Below are 20,638 nucleotides of genomic sequence, written 5' to 3'. Positions count from 1 at the left end.
CCCTGGGATCATGACCTGAGCAGAAGGCAGACATTAACTGACTGAGCCACCCAGGCATCCCTTGAAGATACTTTTTGACTGGCCAATATTTTTAGTCACACACACAAACATTAGGATTTCTGGCTTTTCTTCAAAGATCTAGCTTTGCTGGGACAGCACTCCTGCAGGACAGCTCTCAGCTGCTGCCTTTTGATGGAGCCCTTATTCTCTGGTTTGCTGCAGGCTTCATCCTAGCCTTTTTGTTTCATGCCTGCTCACTTCACACATTTCTGTTACTTGCCTAGTCTGGAATGTATTTGAGTTCACAGGATTACCCCTCCTTCAGAATTCCTATGCCTAAAGTTAGGCAAAATTCTCATAAAGACCCATTTGTGTGTCATCAATACAAAAGTGAAGAGCTCTTAGATTTAACGAGACTTACTGTGGTGATCTTTTCATAATACATACAAATAACGAATCATTATGTTGTACTCCTGAAACTAAATGTTTTATGTCAATTATATCTCAATAAAAAAGAAATAAAAAAAATGGAAACTCATCCCCACCCCCCACCCCCAAAAGAGGGAATAGTTCTCCACTGGGAAAGATGGGATACAGGCCAAGGGCATGGCCTGAACACAGAAAACCCTTTCCTCACAACTGAGGGAGCGCACCAAGGGGAGTGAAGACCAGCATCTGAGTAAATGGCCTGAGTCACCATGTGTTCCAGTCAGCAAAGTGGCCTCCATTGGTACAAATCTCTTTGTAGGAAATGAAGCGGAAAGCTGCCCAACTCTAATTTCTGTCCACTGGTCTTCCTTCAGTCTTTGAAGACAAACATAATCAACTTCTCTCTTCTTTCATACCCAGACATCCAAAATTTTGAAGACAACTATCATTACCCCTGCCGGCCTCTTCCCACTTCCAAAGGCTTCTTTCCAATAAGCCTAATTCCCTGGACAACTCTCCTAAGATATAGTTGAGACTTCATCTTCATTCTGGTAAATCCCTAGCTTGGCTGCGCCACCCAAATGTGCTATTCCAAAGTCAGCAGCTTGAGAGAGTGAGAGGACAGAAGGGCAGTCAGAGTAGATCTTCTGACTCAGACCCTGGTCCTCTATCACCTGTCCTAACACTGCATGAGCTTACAGATTAGAAGACAATTGAGGATTCCCAAACTGAGGCCCTTTGAGGTACAGGGGCATGACAAGACATAGCCTTCCCTTTACATGGCTCCAGGGGAAGATCCTCCCTTAAGGAACACACCAAGTCTTTGTAATGGATAAAATCCAAAAACCCTACTCTGTCCTTATATCCTTTCTCCTCAATGGGCTGACACAATTTTGTAAGGATGACACCCTACCTTTGAAATATGCTTCGCCTCAAGAGGTTAGAGTCCATTTCAAAGGGCCTGTAAAGTAAGCTGGGGTGGTGGATGGTGACAACTTGTTTATTTTCCATGGCGTTGCTCATTAAGTCAGCTTTGGCATAATTAGGAGAGATGAAATTCAAGCCAATCTCTGAACTGCTGGTTTTAGTTTGAATAAACAGACAGGATTGATGCTGCTGGCTCAACTGAGATTTGAGGTTAGATGTAGTTTTGGTTTAACGTTCCTTTATTTCATTAAATGAGATAGTGTATGTGAATCACTTAAAATTACTGGAACATGTTCATTTTTATTACTAATCCATGTTTTCTGGCCATTCTTAACCATCTTTACATCCACCACAGTCTTTACGATGGTTCCCACACATAGCTGTCAGTCAATGAAGGAGAGTAAACCGATACTGGAGACATTAGTTGGCTGTCTCCGACACGCAGTTATGGGGCCACTTACACCCATCCCTTCCACAGAGACCAGAACAAAGAGCTTAGGCTACAAGGTTTGGGTAGCTGAGGAAAGTTGTTAAAGTGGGTTAGCAGGTTCTTAAAACTTGGGATCATGTCAACAGCAGTTCCACCTGGAGGGAGACAGAGTGGATTAGATGTTCTCTCAAATCTGTCTCACATCTATGGATATCCTACTCTCTTTACAGTCTTTTGGCACAGAATGCTATGCTACCTCACTTGAGATCATTCCTACAGAACCAATAGGAAGATAAAGTGAAAGCAAACCAGCAATCAAATTTGATTGTCTTCCATCCTAAGGAGCTTGGTGTATAGTCTTTAAGGCATCAGCATCTGTCAGGGGCTCCAGCAGGGAATCCTATTCAAGGACACAGCATAAGAAGCACAGAGAATCAACCCAAGTGATACTAAAGAGGACAGGATGGGAGGACATTTTTTATTTCCCCAGATCTTCAGGCAACCTCACTAAGCTGGAGGTCACATGCAGCTGAGTATGAAACCAAGAAAAATATGAGGCTTAAAAAATATTGTGCATTATAATTCTTCAATCTCTGGAAGGCTAGGAGCCCAAGGTCAGTGTGGCAGGAAGCAGTGCAGATTCCCAGCCCAGCAGTCACACAATCTTCACGGTCTTGAGCATATCTGACAGTATATACGTGTCATCCCAACCCTTCCCAGGCTTCCTCAGGGTCTGCTCCAAGGCCTGGGCCATTTCCAAGAGCTCTGGTGTGGCAAGTTTCTGCTCCGGGTGCAGCTGACAGAACAGGATCTCATTTACTTCACCCTCAATTCGCCGGACATACAGGAGAGGGAAGACCGCTTTGAGCCCAGTCAGCACTGAGTCCTTCAGCCCCAAGTCCCGGCACACAAGGTTGAGGATAAAGACACCTACAGGGTGGGAAGGGAAGAGTCATGTCTCACAGATCAGGGGACATGTTGGAGACAAGGTTCAGCTCTGAGGAATAGACCGATTCCTGCTACAGGGAAGCTGGTAGCCTAAGAAAACACAGCTGCAGTGAGTTTGCAGAGAGCACAATGCATATGAAGGCAGGAATATGTGAACTATGAGAAAACTTAAAGCTAATTTCTTGCTCTTCTGTGCTGCTAACAATTTACTTTACCATTCTCCATGCCTCAGTTTCCCAAAGAAATGCTTTGAGAAAGAAGTAATTAATACCCCAAGAAAAAAATGTACCAACTCCACAGGGGTGTTACATTCTTGACATATACATTACGGAGTATTTATCTGCCAGGAAAAGGGCCAAGGTTACCTTGACCTATGACAATGAAGGTTCCCAAAAACTCTGTTCACCCAAGTACCTGACACCAAATCAAAACATCTGGGAGGCTGTCTACATAAGGACTAAGAGCTCTAGCTTCCAAGTCACAAGGACATCAGTTGGAGCCCCAGCTTGTTACCTTGTGTCACCTTGGCAAAGTTTCCTTACTTCAGTTTCCTTATCTGAAAATGGGCTGCTATGAAGATGAAACAGCATTAACACCTAGGGCAGCCCACATGGAAAAAAATCAAATGGTAGCTAACATGACCAAGTTGGGGGAAATGTAAATTACTACACATTGTAAAACTGTTTGGTAACATCTAGGAAACCCCAGCTTACAAGCAAACTATGAAGCAGCAATTACAACGCCATCTATATGCCCGACAGACCTGCAAATATATTTCACCAAAAGCCATCTACTAGAATGTTGATGTCAGTACTGCTTATAAAAGCCTCAAGTAGGAAATGACCCAAACCAACAGCAGAATAGAGAAACGAATGCATTATAGACACACAATGATACTACACAACAATATAAATAACAATGTAAATACAACACTATGGATAAATCTCACAAAGATCATGTTTGGTAAAAGAAAACAAATAATATGTTCCATAAAATTCCATGTATACAAAGAACAAAAATGGGCAAAACTAAGCTGTACTGACTGAAGTTAGGATACGGGTTATCCTTGAGAAGAGGAGGAGTTACTGAAAGGAGGTAAGAGGTGGACTTTCTGGGGGGGCTACAAGTGTTCTGTGTTTGATGAGAGTAAACGGGTGTGTTCAATTCAGGGAAATTCATCGAGCTACACACTTATGACAGACCCATTTTTCATTAAAAAGAAAACAATTTTTAAAGGACCCACCCCTCCTCCCTGCCCAACCTTTTGTACCTCCTACCTTCAGGAGTCAAGATGCTTTTGACCTTCTGCAGGAAAGGCTGGTCCACAAAAGCTGGTGGTGGACAACTCATTCCCAGTGTTGGGTCCTTACTGTCGACATCAAACATGACGACATTGTAGTGGGGCTGTCCTGGGAAAGAGAAGCAAACGAGTCTTTGTCTAACACCATCTACCTTCCTACACCATATGTCCCCTGTGACCTGTGGTGGCCGCAGGTGGCTAAGTCAGAAGGATGACATGGAGGTTGTGGTTTGTCTGTAAGGGCACTGACGTCACTGTCCAGGGGAGTCACTGTCCATCAGGGTTCTGCTGTGAGCACCCCACATGACAGACAGGGCTTTTACCTGATCTTATCCTCCACATTTAAAAGCACCTTCCATAAGCACACACATTCATGGGATCCGTGCTAGCATGATTACTACTTGGTTAAGAGTCCATCTATACCAGTAATTTTGAATCCCAGCAGAACATTAGGGTCACCAGGAAATATTCAAAATACTTTGAGAACCTGGGCTCCATTCCTGACCACCTGAATCAAAAACCCTGATGTGGGAAGGAACAGGTAGGAGAGGAGATAGGAAGCCACAGGTATTTTTCTTAAACTCCCAGGTAATTCGAAATACAGGCAGAATTGAGAACTATTGATTTAGGCAGAGCAGCTGCCTAAGTCTTTAGGGGCTGACCCAGCAAATGCTTGCAGGAGAAAATGTTCTCAAATTAAAGTTAGTGTATCTTTTCTAGTACTTGAAAAATAGCTGGCTCAAGAAAGATTTTACTAAATGGGTGAGAAAGAACTGATGAAGGATCAGATGCACTCCTTGCTATAATGGAAATAGTTTTTACAAGGGGTAAGCTTGCAATGCTACGGACTTTCAGCAAACTCTGAAACTATGATAATGATTATTCAATAATTAATGAATACTGACACAGGACTACTGCATGCCCATTACTGTGCATGGCACAGATCTCGTTTTGGTTTCTTAGAGAGCAGAACATGCTGGCTCATCAAAGTCCAAGAATAACCACTGCCCACATTTGTAGCAGTGAGCCCTCCAATAATCTGGAAGGTGGTTGTTAGAGACGATTGATTGCCAGGCTGTTCAAAACTGACTGATGGGCAGTAACGATGGCAACACATCACAGACTGAGTGCCTGCCATGAGCCTAGTGCAGTTTTAAATATTTCCCATGTACTAGCTGTGTTGGGCCTGGGCCCCAGCCTCAGAGAGGTAACCTGTGAGACTCTTGATATATACTTAAGTTCAGTTTGCAATTAAAATTCCTGCACCATCTGTCCATCCCAGCACCAAAGTACTCACTCCGGGCATCCTGTTTTGCCATACCCTAACTGGGAGATGCTCTGATCCAGTGAGAACCAGAGGATCAGTTATGGAATGGGCAGACCAGGAAGGGTGGGTAGCCCGAGCTCCCAGGTTCACTTAACTGAACCAACCTGACTGACTTCTCCCTGAGGGACTCCTGCTCCGGGAAGCACCAGTCCCCAGGAGCCTACATACAAAGAGGCAAAAGAAGCACAGGAGCTATTGCAGAACATTAATATGCCTTTTGTCCTAAGTCTGAGATAGGAAATATTAGAGCAAAATGGAGCCCTAACTCCAGCAGCAGCACGGCCATCAGAATTCCCACTGAGTAGCATCTGCTTCAGGGTTTCTCAACCTCAGCACTACTGACATTGGGGACAGATAATTCTTTGTCAGGGGTGGCTGTCCTGTGCATGGTAGAATGTTTAGCAGGATCTTTGGTCTCTACTCACTCACTGTCAGAAGCACCCTCACCCTGCGGTTACAAGGACCAAAGACGTGTGTGTAGACACTGCCCGATGCCCCCAGGTGTACAGCCACTGATCTACACGAATGCTGTTTGGCTCTCTCTCTGCTTCACCTGCAGCTCAAAGACTAAAAAACAGGGCGCCGGGGTGGCTCAGTTGGTTAAGCAACTGCCTTCGGCTCAGGTCATGATCCTGGAGTCCCGGGATCGAGTCCCACATCAGGCTCCCTGCTCAGCAGGGAGTCTGCTTCTACCTCTGACCCTCCTCCCTCTCATGCTCTCTGTCTCTCATTCTCTCTCTCGCAAATAAAATCTTAAAAAAAAAAAATTAAAAAAAAAAAAAGGACTAAAAAACAACTCCCAACGCACACCCCAACTTTTCTTCCCCTTCTCCTCACCCGGCTACAGACCTTAGGTTCCTTGGGAGGATGAGGAAGTGGCAAGGACACAGAGTCAGAAGAGAACCAGGAGAAAAGCCCACTGAGCTGTCAGCACCCCAAGGGCAGAAATGGTCAGTTTTATGTGTTGCTGTACCCCAGCCCCTAGCACAGTGCTGGGCACATGGCTGGCACTCTAGATTTACTGAGTCAATACATCAACCGATGAATGAACAAATCAACGGGGGAAAGACTGGGACAATGCTAACTGTTCGAGATGAATTCTAGAGGCCCTTGCAGGCCTGCCGACTTTGGATGACTCTTCCCTCAACAACCCTCCAAATTCTCCAACTGCAGTACCTTCTCTTCCTGCCAGGCTGGTAATATAGTCCAGTCCATCTGCAATATGGACCTTCATCCGGTCGCTCTGGGAGAAGCCAAACCACCGGCTGGCCACTTCCAACATGGAGGGGTCGATCTCCACAGCATCAATGCAGGACTTCGGGAAATGATCGTGGACAAACAGGGGGAGGCTGCCCCCACCCAGGCCTACCACCAACAATGCCAGTGGGGTCTCTGCAATAAAGGAATAAAGCATCATTTGACAATCTGCTCACTGAAAATTTTGTACCAGCCTTGGGGAGGGTAAAGGAGGGAGCTGGATTATTGGCTCTGCCCAGGGGATACAAGATTTAGAGGCCCAGCTTCTCTGTCTCATCCCAGAAATTTAGGGCCAGTCTGACATCTGAAAACTCAACCGTGGCCTCACAATCCTTCCTTTACTAGATCCAGAAGCTGTGTGTTATTATTACAGACCCTTAAAGATCCCAAAGCACTCAGCTGACATCAAACCAAGAGTCCCCACCATAAGCATTATTAGACTTCCCCTAAGAACTGGGAGGGACAATGGCCAACATCTCGCTTAGGATCACAAGGCAATGTAGATGCAATGCCCTCTGCCCAGCTTTCAACTCAAAGGCCACAGCTGCCCTCTCAGAAACATCAACCAACCGAAGGCAATCCATCCAAGTTCCAGAAATCACGGGAAAATAAAGGCCCAAATCCTAGTCCTAAGTACAGAGAAACCTCAGCAATCACAGGCAGACAGAAGAAGACAAGAAATAAGAAAGAATCACTGAAAGGAGACATTAAATGTAAGATTAATATCTGAGGATTAAACTTAAGAACTGAGACTCTAGGGACATACATCAACACCAAGAAAGGCCAAAAGTACAGGATGTTTCAATAAGACATACTCAGGACTTTGGGTGAACAGTTACCAGCCTAGACAGAAAAATGAACATTTTTGCTACTGTGGTCAGATCCAAACCTGTTATTGGTAATAAGGCTATGACTGTTCTACCTATAATATAGATTTTTTAATTAAGTAGAAATTCAAGAAAGAATTGCATCTGGTGCTCAAATAATACATTACTGAAAGCCAGAAATTCTTCTCAAGCGCACAAGAATTTCTGGAGTCATGATTTTTAAATGTTCCATCTGGTTACATAGGTAGACACATATGCAAACACTCATCAAACTGAACAACTTAAAATCTGTACTTTATGTATCTCATTGAATACATTTTATACTTTAGTATTTTAAATAAATGAATAAAGAAAAAATTTAAGACACCCACATGTGCAGCCATTTTGAGATTACAATCTGAGTTTCAGGGAAAAGCTACTGGATGTTTATTAATTTAGAAGAAGATTGGGAAGAAGAAGACTATGAATATATGTGCATTTTTTGGTCTGTAATCGCTGTGCTCAAACCACAAGACAGCTGTCATCTTACACGCCCCCTCCTGTGGCAGGCAGCGGAGTCTCCCTCACCTAGGAGCAGCTCCGGGTTTCTGAGCAGGGCAAGACCCGCAACCATTGCTTTGTGGTGTTCACAGCACAGGTAACTCTTGTCAATGGACTGCCCTGGGGCTGTGGGGAGGTCCTCTGGAGTGTCAGCAGGCCGCTGCTTCTTCCTGTCCTTTTTCCGTTTCTTCTGGGCTAAAGAGAGATAGAGATGATGAGGTCCCATGTTTGGCACTCTAGTCCATGAAAAGCAAGCCATACCAGCAGCACTGTGCCGTAGTGAGCTTGATCAGACTCAAGAACCCACGCCACCAGGCGTGGAGCCTACTTTAAGAAAAAAAAAAAAGGATCCTAGAGGACATGGCCTAGATCTACACTGTCCAATACCGTAGCCACTAGCCACTTGTGGCTATTGAAATGTAAACATAAATTACAATTTAAAAACATTAAAGATTCAGCGCCTTACTTGCACCAGCCACATTCTATGTGCTCAGGAGGCACACATGGTTAATGGTTACCATATTGGGCAGCTAAGTGGATATTAAACATTCCCTCCAATGCAGAAAGTTCTACTGAATAGCACCAGACCAGGTGACCTCTAAGGTACCCACCAACTCTAAAGCCCTTCTGAAACATATGCTAGTGACTGGCAGTATGAAGAAGGTGGGGTTCACCAGCACCCGTAACGTTTCTGGCTCACCTCACAGAAGTTTACTGAATTAATACAAAACAGATGCATATGGAGCAACGTACAAAGGGGATGGCCTCTAAACTGAAGGCATTAAAGTGATAACCACATCTATTTGGTAAACCACCACCCCAGCCCCTTATCATTTGAGACCCAGGCTTCGCTCAAGAACAACGTACACCTCCATTCTGCTTATTGCCGTTTACACTTGAAGAGCCCAGATGGTAACAGGACAACTTGCAGAGCCATATGCCTCTGATCACAGGCACCCAGGTCTGTCCTACATCTTGGCCAATCTCCCAGGTCAGTCTGACCACCCCAGATGGAGAATCCAGGCCACGTCCACTTGGGTCCCACCAGTGTGCGGATGACACCTCACCTCTGTGAGACACATCCTTCAGCAACCTGGCTTCTGACTGCACCACATTCCTGTTGCTGAGGAAGATCAGCCGCCGGAAGTAGTGCTTGTCATCCCCCTGGACATCCTCGACCACATAGCTGCCACTCAAGGGACTGCAGTCTTGGTGCTGAACGGTCCGGACCCCGATGTCCCCACCCACAGACAGAAAGGGCACCTGAAGATATAACAGAGATGTGGTCAACCACCAGCTCAATTAAGAACAATGAGAAATGATAATCGTTTCCCTTTGTGTGTGTATGAGGAATCCCCATACCAAGGTTCAGGACAGCAAGAACTTCCAAGATTTGCCATTCTATTAAAGAACTTTCCTGGAGCCTTTCAACAGATCACAAAAGGTTTAATTCACTCTTTGGAAAACCAATTGAACACATAAAGATCCCCCAAACCCTTAGTGAAATGCAAGGGTTCTCCCTCACAAAAACATGATGTTCTCCTTAGGAATCCTCAAAGGATTTTCCATAAAAGCTAGAGGGAACCCTCCGGAGGGAACTATAACTATGAGAGAAGGAATCTGAACAGGGATAAAGAGAACAAAATCCAGAGAGAAAGCAACCATTCCAAGTTTGGAGAAATCTCTCCCTTCCCCCAATTACTCTCATCTTTTTCCCCATTTTTCTAAACAGGAGAAAAAATTAGGAGAAAAATACATTTTCCCCCTAGACTTTTCCATTTCCCTTCCCAATCTTTGCTTCTATTTCTTTTAAAGACCTCCAAGAGTATTTAATAATCACCAGGGACCCCTGACTTTGCAGAGATGCAGGCACTGGAGAGAAGGTCCCAAATGACCTCCCCACAGGATCTACATCTCTTTTATGGACACCAACCCCAAATTCTGCCAGGAAGAATCAAACACACATTCATCTGCAAACACAAGACAGCACAGTGGGCAGAACCACAGGCTAGAACCTGGAAGTCTAGGTTCATGTTTTCAGATCTGTTACTACAGAAACAAGCCCCTAGGGACCTTGGCTTTCCTATCTACCACGGATAAAGTACCTGTAATGCACTCACCTGTCAACTGCCATCAGCAGGATGGAATGAGACAATGTCAGCAAAAACCCTGTTTCCTTCCCAGGAAAATACCAGACCAGCAATGCTAATATCCTGAAAACTAACCTGAGCTGTTTTGCCTCTTTTCCATTCTACACTCAGATAATAATGGTTCTAAGAAGCAAAATGCTCAAGGAAGGTCTGCACAAAAGAGGGTAAGGAGAAACAGAGTCTGAACAATCCACAGTATAAAGAGCTGGAGCCTGCAAGGTGGAGAGCATTTCATCTCTGTGGAGTCTCAGAGGCCCCACAAACACAGATGCTACTAGGGGTCTCAAAAGAGCAACTGCTCTCCTTCTTCTCACTGCCTGGGGCAAGAGAACATAAGTACTGCCCACTTAGTTCTGAGCTATTGACATGCCCTTCAGGAATAGACTAGGGGCAGAGACCCTCATCCTAGCTCCTTCTAAGACACCCTCTGCCTTCGTGGCTGCTAATATGACTTCTCTAGAGATCAATGAAAGCTGCTGCCAGAGCTCTGTTACCTGCTGCTGGGCGGGCATCCCGGCAGGAGCCAACTCCATGACTCTGGCTGACAGCTCGGCCTGAATGCTGTCCATGCCTTCGTACCGCTGGCCTCGGTGGAGGGCCACTGTGATCAGCCTCCTGAAGCCTGCACTGGCCGCCAGCTGCTTCCGACCCTCCTCCATGCCAAAGAGCCACTCAGTCTCGCGACCCTGGGGGACTGGAAAGAGGCACTTGGTGACACGGAGTCCAGGGAAGAGTGTTCAAGCCCCAACCAATATGACCTACATGGCAGAGAGTCAGCCCCGGCATAGGCCCAGCATCCCTTCCAACTGTGACCCACTGAGGGCTATCAATTCCCTAGTGCACAATGCCCTGAGCAAAGCAGCCATCAGACACATGGTAGGACCCACGTGACCATGTAAGGGGGAGAGGCAGGTACCTAGTGCAAGAAAAATAGCAATAATACTAACACTTATTATATGCCAAGCAAAATTCCAATAAGTTTACAAACAGAAACTAATTGAATCCTCACAAGAGTCTAAGATGCAGGTGGTATTATTATTCCCATTTTATAAACGAGGCCATTCAGACACAGAATGGAATTATTTACCCAAGTTCATACAATTAGTAAATGGTGAAGCTGGGGCTCAAACCCAGGCAGCCAAGCCCCAGGCTCCGTGCTTGTATCGACTTTACTATTTGTTCCCATTAGTAGACAGGTAGGCTTATGGAATACTTGGGAAAATAGCTCACTTGTCAGCAAATTACCAGCATGATGATTTCAACATCTTGCCTTTGTCTAGAATATCCTATTTTTGAAGATTTTATTTATTTATTTGACAGAGAGAGACACCGTTGAGAGAGGGAACACAAGCAGGGGGAGTGGGAGAGGGAGAAGCAGGCTTCCCGCTGAGCAGGGAGCCCAAAGTGGGGCTCAATCCCAGGACTCTGGGATCATGACCCGAGCCGAAGGCAGACGCCTAACGACTGAGCCACTCAGGCGCCCTAGAATTTTCTACTTTTGAAAGCACTTCGTCATCCTATTTCTTTTGATCATTACTGAGGTAAATCGGGTATCATTTACACCCTTCACTAATGCCACTTCTGTTTATTAAGCACTTATCATGTGCAAGCACCACTCTAAAAGATTTATACTTCTCACACCTACACAACACAGTTAGCAATCCCACTTTATAGATGAGGAAACTCAGGCACAGAAAGAAAAGGAACATTCAAGGTCACATCACCAGGAAGGGACTGAGCTAGAACTGGAACCTAAATAGTCACTTTTTTAGCTACTACTCTGTACTGTCTCCCTAAATTCAGCAGAGAAGCATAGCCAACTTCCCCCAAGTCCTGCAGCTCACAGGCTACAGAGCTGAGACTCTGCTGCTTCCATGACTCCATGTTACAAAGTAACTCTCTACACTGTGAGACTTACCTAATTTATCTCTCTCTCTCCTCCCTACCAAACCCATTCTCACACCAAGCCTTTGCAATGGAAGATGTGAAGAAATAAGCCTCAAATCTTAAGCAGGTAGCTGGACAGCGCTATTCCCCCTTCCTCATGCCTGGGCTAGTCTAACCTCTTGAAGTGCTACCCCCTGCAAGATAAAACCGGCCACGGTGTACCCATCCACCAAAGCCCCAGCCCCTCCAAGGAAGAGAGGGAGCAATCCCAACTCACTGATGAAAATGGCAAAATGATTGTCCCGCGATGGTTTCACAGTGGGGCTGTCCACCACGTGGAGGGTGTAGCGTGGCTCCCCCGTGTCCCCATCGCACAAGTCCAGAGATACACTCCCCAGCCCGGCCTTGCGGTACAGCTGGCTGCACAGCCAGGCATACTGCTGCCGCTCCCGCACCGCCTCGGCCAGCCGCTCGGCACTCTCCAGCCGCACAGGCTTGCCCTGCTCCTGAGCACATAGCTCAAAGATTTGAAGGGCAGAGCCAGGGACTGGCCTGAACTTGGTCATGATGAAGGCAAAGACAGGTAGGGAGAACCGAGGCTCTGCTTCCAACACCTGGTCCTGGCTGTTGGCCACCTGGTGCACCCTCACCATCCACCCCTCCCGGGAGAAGTGACCCACTGCTTTCTTCAGGATGTGAGCCTGAGCCAGGGAGATGCAGAGGTAGCGACCGCCCACCTGCAGGACACGGCCAACCTCAGCCAGCATCCTGTCCACTTGGTGCAGGGTCTTCTCCTCCTCATCTGTCAGGACAGCGTCCAGGGTGCCCTTGTCCAACACCACCTGGAACGAAGCATCAGGAAACTCCATCTGTGTCATGTCCATCTTCAAGAAGCTCATCTGGGGCCGTCGGCTGGCATTGCGTTCCTTCATTTGCTTGATGACCACCTCACTGATGTCGATGTTCACTATATCCTGATAGCCTACATCATACAGCTGTTCACTTAGCTCTGAGTTACCACACCCAATCACCAGCACCTGAGGGGAAAAAGCCAACAAGGTGAAGGAGATCAAGACAAAGGAATGACCTGCAGACACTTCAAGGAATCAAGTCTCACCTTGGCTGTTAACTTTTCAGAAGGTGTAAAGGTTATTGTCAGCAGAGAGCACCATTACAGAGGTGATTCTAGGTTCCATCCTGAAATACCGCTGCTTAGAGAAACTCACCGGTGAAAACCACATTCAGTCACACAATGCAAGGTATGTAAAAATGGGTTTCCATACTGCAAAAACAAGCTAATCCTGGTTGTTCTTTCTCTGAAGCAAGCACTGATTATTCAAGAAGTGATAGGAAGTCACAGAATCCAAACTGTTTTACTATTAAAAACCTACTTGTGCCATAACCCTATTCCACTCATGCCTAAAGGCACACCTCATGGTATTCTATTTTCTTTTTCTGTTTGTTTTGTTTAAGTTGGCTCCACCCCCAGCATGGAGCCCAAGGCAGAGCTTGAACTCACAACCCAGAGGTCAAGATTTGCGCTGAGCTCAAGAGTCAGACACTTACCTGACTGAGCCACCCAGGTGCCTTTATTCCGCTATTTTCTAAAGCCAAACTTAAAACACAAGTTGTTGCCTCCCTCTCTGTGGAGCAATCGCCCATTGAGCCTTCAAAATTCGGCCCCAATGTCACCACCTCTGGAAAAGCCTGGTGGGAAATGCATAAGCCTGGGACTGAATGGGGCTGAGTTTAAATTCCCATGTGACCACTCACTACATGTATGATCTTGGACAAGAAACTGGCGCTCAGAGCCGCAGTTTCCAAATCAATACAATGAAAGAACCTTACAGAGTTATTATGAGATTTCAACTGCTGAAGGCACACACACACACACAGCACTCAGCATAAGTCTTGGCACTGAGAGCATCCTCCACGAATGTTACCTTCCTATCCTCTTTCTTCCCCACCTCCAGCACACTTCGTCTCCATCAAACCCCTAGCATTGAACTTAGCAGTTGTCACTCCTGGAACGTGCCTTAGGGTTCCTGTTGCTTATGAGCTGAGCACAGGGCCTGAAATTCAGCGTGCCAGCAACAACCACTCCGTTAACAGAATCATCTATCAGTAAAGCCACGGGTTTTCTCTGCTCTACAGACATGGACAGTGACAGAAACGCACACCATTGCTCGAGGAGCCGATCGCTAGCTTGGACTACTCAGTCACTCTTCCAGTGAGATTACTAAGTCAAGGATTGCTGGGAGCAGGAGGTCTCTTACCTGAAAACCTTTAAAAGAACATTTTAAAATTGCCTTTTAGCCGAGTGACGCACAGAATCCGGAAAATATGGGCCCCATTTGTTACTAAAATACGGGCCTGTCGCTATCCACCAAGCGCAGGGTTAAAGTGCTCGTTCCCACATTCCCGAGCACACACTCGGGACCGCCGCGCCGCGCTCACCTTCTCTCTGGGTTTGATGTATTTGTGCAGCACCCCGCACAGCTCCAGGTAGCTTCCATACCACTCGAAAGCTCTCCTTCCTCGCTGCTGGAAGAACTTCTCCCAATAGTCCGCGGAGCCAAACTCCTTGCAGCTTTTGGGTAAGAGGTTCATATTGTCACTGTCCGAGCGGCGCCTTCAAGACCCTCCTACTCGCCCTCCGAGGTACCATCGGTTAGGCTTCCACACACGCTGGCGCCGGGCCCCTGCAGTGGAATTCTTCCCACGACCAAGAACCACGCTGATTTATCCCCCGCTCAAAACCCAAAGGGATGACGCTTACACGCCAGCCCCACGCGCGAGACACTGAACCCAATACACGCTCACCCGTCCTCCCGGCTCACAGCCCCTGCCGCACGTGCGGAAGCCCTCACACTCCCTCGGAGCGGGGTTTCCGAACCCGCAATCATATCCGGGTGCCAGGCTTCGCGATTGGTCGGCCACGCAGACCCTCCCAGCGTCTCATTGGTCACCGCTTTTCGCTCCTGGCACCTCATTGGCCGAGACGCGCTCGCCGCACGCAGGCGGAGTCGGCGGGGCGGCGGAGCGCTCCCCTACGTGCGACGAAGGGGGCGGGGCCACGGGCCTGAGTCCGGGCGGAGGAGGCCTCGCTGGCTCGTCTGCAGATTGCCTCCGAGCGCCGCGCGAGGGCAGCCCTCCCCGGTCTGAGCTTTTCCTCAGCGGCGGAGGCCGCCCCAACCTCTTGAGATCTGTGTTCGCTTTCGGTCCGAGCGGGCCTCGTGGCCACTTCTCATCTTGAAGGGCCGAGCGCGGCCGGCGGGGCACGCGGGGAGGACGAGGCCCCGGAAAAGAAAAACCAGCAGAAGGACGTGAGGCAAGGAATGAGTAGAGCCGGTCCTTAGCAGAAGAAAGCCATCCTAGCCAGGTTATCTTCTGCGTCTCCCGCCCCACCCTCCCTTAGTTTAACCACTTGACTTGGATAATTGAGGTTTATTTTGGAGAAAACTGGCCCTGGGCGGTATTTTTTCTGCACCAAAATGCAGGATTCCTCTATTAATGTAGTGACGTGAAAATTCACAAGAGGAATAGCAACCACGTGTACAGAGGTGCCTCCTCACCTTCTTCTCCCCCCAAAGCACAACATGCAAATTTCAAACTCATTTTGACAATCAGCCTCCTTAGGTTGTCATTCCGGTGTCATCTATCAGTAGTTGCTACTGCTTACTTGATGTGTTCAGTGAACAAACTGTACTTTCCGATGCCCGTCTTATCCTAATACCCCAAGGAAGTTCCTGTGACCGGCACATGTGCCAAATATGAGCATCGCTGGGCTTTTCACAACACTATAAACTGCGGAGGGAATGTACAGACCGAGCAGGACACATATGCGTGGAATGGGCATCTATAGTCTGGGCTATTGTAGACCTCACGAGCAGAGGTAGCCAAAAGGACTATTAATCGTTAAAGTGGACTTAAACTTTGGTTTAAGAGAGTAGTTCTCAAATTTTGGCATGCATCAGAATCACTTGGAAGACTTACTAAAACAGATTGCTGAGCCTCACTTCCAGAGTTTCTCATTGATCAGGACTATCCTGAGGTCTAAGGATTTGCATTTCCAGCAAGAGTGATGCCAATGATTGGTCCAGGACCACACTTAGACAACTACTGTTTCAAAATATAAGAGAAAAGTCACAACGACTTTAGTTCCCACTCCACAACTTTGACAGGTTACTCTAAAAGCCCTCTACAAGCGACATCAAAGAAAATCTATCCTCATGCACCACCTGTTGAGTTCATATTGTTTCCTTTCAACAAAGGAACTGGAAGGAGCCTCTGAGGTGGCTTCAGCTACTACATCATGTAGAGTTCCTACTGAGTGAGCTATGGGTCCTTTCAGAAAACGCTGATTGAGAGCTGAGGACACTGTTTTAGCCTGAAGTGCTTCACAGTACCAAAAGTAAAAACATTTAAACAACAAATAAAAAAACACAGCCTCTGCCCTCTCTGCTGAGGATTTATTAAATTCATCAAACATTTAAATTGCCTAAGATGAACCAATCTTTGTGATAAAGCTAAGGATACAGTGGTAAGCAAGGCAGTCACCTGGTAGACACACATCAAACAATTACAAAAATAATCTGTATGAGGGTTGTGGTGAATGCTGTGAAGAAGTATAAGGTTCTGTAACAGCAGATACCTTCCAGACCTCTTCTGCTCTGGAGGTGACCAGAGAAGGCTATCCTGAGAAGGGACAAAAAGTTTCTATAATCGGTCAGTTTTGGTAAATACTGCACATCTGAACTTGTTCTAGTAGTATCAGCATGACATAGGTAAGAACCAAGTATTTCACCCTCTGAAGATCTCTTCAGGAACCTTTGGCTCCTGCTTTTCCCTCTGTCTCTATTGTCCTGTTAATGGCTCGATATTGGAAAAGGTAGTAAGAGGTGATTTCTGTCATAGCCCAGGCACCAGCCCCTTGTTTAATGCCCTAAAAAATACAATTGTTGTTTGCACTGTGTTTCAGACCAGGAGGATAAGTAACTTACCCAACCTCACCTGTGCCTGCTCCGTTCTTAGAGCTTAAGGAAGCAGCAACAAACAGAGCACTTTAAGCTAAAAGTCGCTACAGCTGGGAGGCCTGGGTGGCTCAGTCGGTTAAGCCTCTGCCGTTAGCTCAGGTCATGAGCTCATGTCATGATCCCAGCATCCAGGGATGGGGTCCCCCATAGGGCTCTCTGCTCAGTGGGGAGCCTGCTTCTCCCTTTCCCTCTGCAGGCAGCTCTCCCTGCTTGTGCTCTCTCTCACACTCTCTCTCTCTGTCAAATAAATAAATAAAATCTTAAAAAAGGGGGGGGCACCTGGGTGGCTCAGTCGTTAAGCGTCTGCCTTCAGCTCGGGTCATGATCTCAGGGTCCTGGGATCGAGCCCCACATCGGGCTCCCTGCTCTCCGGGAAGCCTGCTACTCCCTCTCCCACTCCCTCTGCTTGTGTTCCCTCTCTCTCTGTGTCTGTCTCTGTCAAATAAATAAAATCTTTAAAAAAAATAAAAAGTCACTACAGATTTCCTGAAGTGTATGAATGACTCTTGCAGAAATACTTTAGATAAAACATTAGACTCTGTCTTTTAAAAACTTATATTTCAAACATAGTTCTCTCAAGGTTTGACTATAAAATATAATTAAGCAGTGTGAATCATTAGTATAGTTAGCTTAAGCCAATTAGATAGTAAAGCGGTTTGTGTTTTATTAGGATCTCCAGAGTGGTTACCAGTGTGCTTTAAAATGCAAAGTGAGTGTAGATAAGGTCATTCAATGTCGTGGGTTTTTTCCCTAAAATTATAAATCCAGACCATCTCAATATATAATTTGCAATTACTAGTCTTACATAATTTAAACAGGTTTTAGCAACAATATTCAATTAATTGATCGTTGCTAAAATAATTGCAAAATGAGGCATAGATAATAAAGGCATTTCTGACAATGAGGGAGACAGAATATGCGATACGGCATGTGATAATCAGAATAACATTCCCCCATAGACGTGTATGTCCTAATTCCCAGAACTTGTGAATAAATTAGGCTACATGGAAAGGGGAATTAAGTTTACTAAGCACCTGACATTAAAATCAGGACACTAGTCTAGATTATCCAGACGGGCCCAATGTAATCACAAGAATCCTTAAAAGTGGAAGAGGGAGGCGGAAGAGGGAGAACCAGAGAGGTGGTAGCATGAGAAGGATCGGTACAGCATCACCGGCTTTGAAGATGGAGGAGGGGGCTGGGAGCCAAGGAAAGGGCCTGCCAGCCTATGAAAGCTGAAAAAGCCAAGGAAAAGTATTGTCCCTTAGAGCCTCCAGAAGGAACTCAGCCCAGTACACACCTTGATTTTAGTCCAGTAGGACCCCATCAGGCTTCTGACCTCCAGACCTGGAAGACAATAAATTTGTATTAAGTTATTAAGGTTCTGGTAACTTGCTACAGTAGCAGGAAATACTACAGAGCACGGTCAGGAGAGGGTATGTGTGGTCGGGCAGAAGGTTACGCTGGGAAGAATGCAGCAGAAGATAAAACTGGGAACTGAGGTGAACGGCACTTCAGTTTTGAGAAGTCTTCCATTCTGAGCATTTAGATGAGAGCTGTCAGGCCTTAAGAAGCCAATGGACAACTAGGGTCATGACAGAAAGAACTGATAGGAGAGAAGTTTTCAGGAAGAACAGAAGCATCTGATGTCTGATCCTGTCTAGGGAATAAAAGACCCGAGGACTCAAAATGGCATCCACATTGGCCTCTGGATGACTGGGGAAATTGCCTATACAAAGGAACAGGGAAGGAGAAAGGAGGTCATTTGTAGAACTGTTGCTTGAGAGGAATTTAGAGGCCATCATGCTAGCCACAGCTGGCTACAAGCCAGTCTCCCCACCCTGCAGGCCTGTCCCAGGGCTCATACCCTTCCAAGTGGACTTAGTGGTCCAGGCCATGAGAATACTTCATGCGTGGGGTGTAAAGCTGTTTAAAGGGAATCTCTCCTTGGTGTCCAGGGAGTGGCTCATCCAGTGCTGGAAGTAATTTCAGACTGGAAGTCTTTGCAAATGATTTTGTTTTCCACATTTGAGAAGTTAAGAATTGAATGTCTCTTGTGTCTTAGAAGAATGGAAGGCAGGCATGACATTCTAGGATAATGTACCATTTTATTAGCTGGCATCGGCACTTTCTTAAAGGTATTGTTGACCTGAGAAGTAATGCTCAAGCTGACATTGGATTCCTAAGATGGGGATAATCATAACAGTATTTTTTAGTTTGTGTAGCACTTGTACTTTGCCATGAATTTCCTTGCACATTACCGTGAATTTGCAGGATGGACACACATGGACACACACACATCATTGAGGCAAAACTCCTAATTGATTAAAAATAAATTTAAGGGCACCTGGGTGGCTCAGTCAGTTAGGCGGCTGCCTTCGGCTCAGGTCATGATCCCAGGGTCCTGGGATCAAGTCCCACATCGGGGTCCCTGCTCGGTGGGGTGTCCGCTTCTCCCTCCCCCTCTGCCTCCTGCTCCCCCTGCTTGTGCTCTCTCTCTGTGTGTCAAATAAATAAAGTCTTAAAAAATATTTAAATAAATAAATTAATTTTAAAAAGTTATGTATGATGGGAGTGAATTTAGCCAGCCTGCCTCTGGGTATTATATTTGATTCCCAGGATTCTCTTTGTTCAATAGTTTCTTCTGTCCGTGTGGACATCTGTGGGTGCACTGGTTTCCTGATAATGGGTGGACTGCATATTGACTTTTATGGGAGAAAGCAAAGGGCATAGCAGAGCAGGCAGGTTGTTTGCCTTTGGGGCCAGTGGGCAATAACATTTTGAAAACTAGAAAAGGCAAAGGAATGGTGCCAAGGGTGATGGCCTGTGCCTGGTGCGTCAGACCCCTACTGAGGAGGCTCCCAAGGCCTCTTTCTGCTTCTCATCTTTGTTTTTTGCAGCCTGGATATTGGGAAAGATTCCAGGAGTACACCATCACAATTTTTCTCCATAATTCTATTCTAAACTTCAGTTCCTTTGCGGGAAAAGAAAAAACAAACCTTGGAAAACCAAGCTGTTTTTTTCTAAACTCTAGCACTCAGCACATCTACCATGAGCATCTCATGTATCCCATTTTTATTGAATATTCTCTGTCCTCTGCCCATAACAGAATATTTTTCTACCACCAAAGAGAAGGACTTTAAAATAGCACTTAATGAATAAAAATCCCTAAGTGCTCCACCCAAGATAGATTTTTTTTTTTAACTTTCAGGTTGAGATCCTTGAAAGAAACCCGGAGCCCAAAATTCCTGGTAGTCCAACAAAGGAGTCGTACATAATCCTTCTGTAAAACTGAAACACTTCTCCTGCCCTGAGAGTGCAAGAGAGGTCTTCTCCTAAGAAGAATCTCAAATTCTGGGGCCAGAACTCTTCAGGGCCCTGAATCCATCTCGTCTTTCAATGGTAGATCTTTATGCTGATTGTTCTGACACAGAGAAGGAATGAGTTTTCCCCAGGATGTGGCAATTGCATCCAAACCGCAGCTCTAGTGTTTGAAGACTCAACAGAGAAATGGCCTCAGGAAACGTGGCCTGAGTATTTCTGGAGCTAGATGGCAGGAAGGGGCACCTAAATGGCTAAA

At 46.2% G+C, this 20,638-nt stretch overlaps 1 protein-coding gene across 3 annotated transcripts; it reads right to left on the bottom strand.

The window, feature by feature from the left end:
- Nucleotides 1-693: 693 nt before the first annotated feature.
- On the bottom strand, nucleotides 694-14,917 carry EEF1AKNMT (eEF1A lysine and N-terminal methyltransferase). Of its 3 annotated transcripts, XM_032393478.1 has the most exons (9): nucleotides 14,846-14,917; nucleotides 14,480-14,612; nucleotides 12,300-13,059; nucleotides 10,630-10,829; nucleotides 9,053-9,248; nucleotides 8,013-8,180; nucleotides 6,538-6,753; nucleotides 4,012-4,143; nucleotides 694-2,716 (listed from the first exon to the last, which is right to left on the bottom strand). In XM_032393478.1, exons 3-9 carry the CDS (start codon nucleotides 12,952-12,954, stop codon nucleotides 2,442-2,444), a joined length of 1,842 nt encoding a protein of 613 aa, XP_032249369.1. In that variant the 5' UTR covers nucleotides 12,955-13,059; nucleotides 14,480-14,612; nucleotides 14,846-14,917; the 3' UTR covers nucleotides 694-2,441. The 3 variants fall into 3 exon arrangements, with proteins under 3 accessions (XP_032249369.1, XP_032249368.1, XP_032249367.1); XM_032393477.1 differs by having other exon boundaries at nucleotides 695-2,716; nucleotides 12,300-12,864; nucleotides 14,480-14,909; XM_032393476.1 differs by having other exon boundaries at nucleotides 697-2,716; nucleotides 14,480-14,909.
- Nucleotides 14,918-20,638: the final 5,721 nt, after the last annotated feature.

The sequence above is a fragment of the Phoca vitulina genome, unplaced genomic scaffold, assembly GCF_004348235.1.
Source record: "Phoca vitulina isolate PV1807 unplaced genomic scaffold, GSC_HSeal_1.0 scaffold73, whole genome shotgun sequence".
Lineage (NCBI taxonomy): Eukaryota > Metazoa > Chordata > Mammalia > Carnivora > Phocidae > Phoca > Phoca vitulina.
This window is presented reverse-complemented; position numbering and strand designations above follow the sequence as displayed.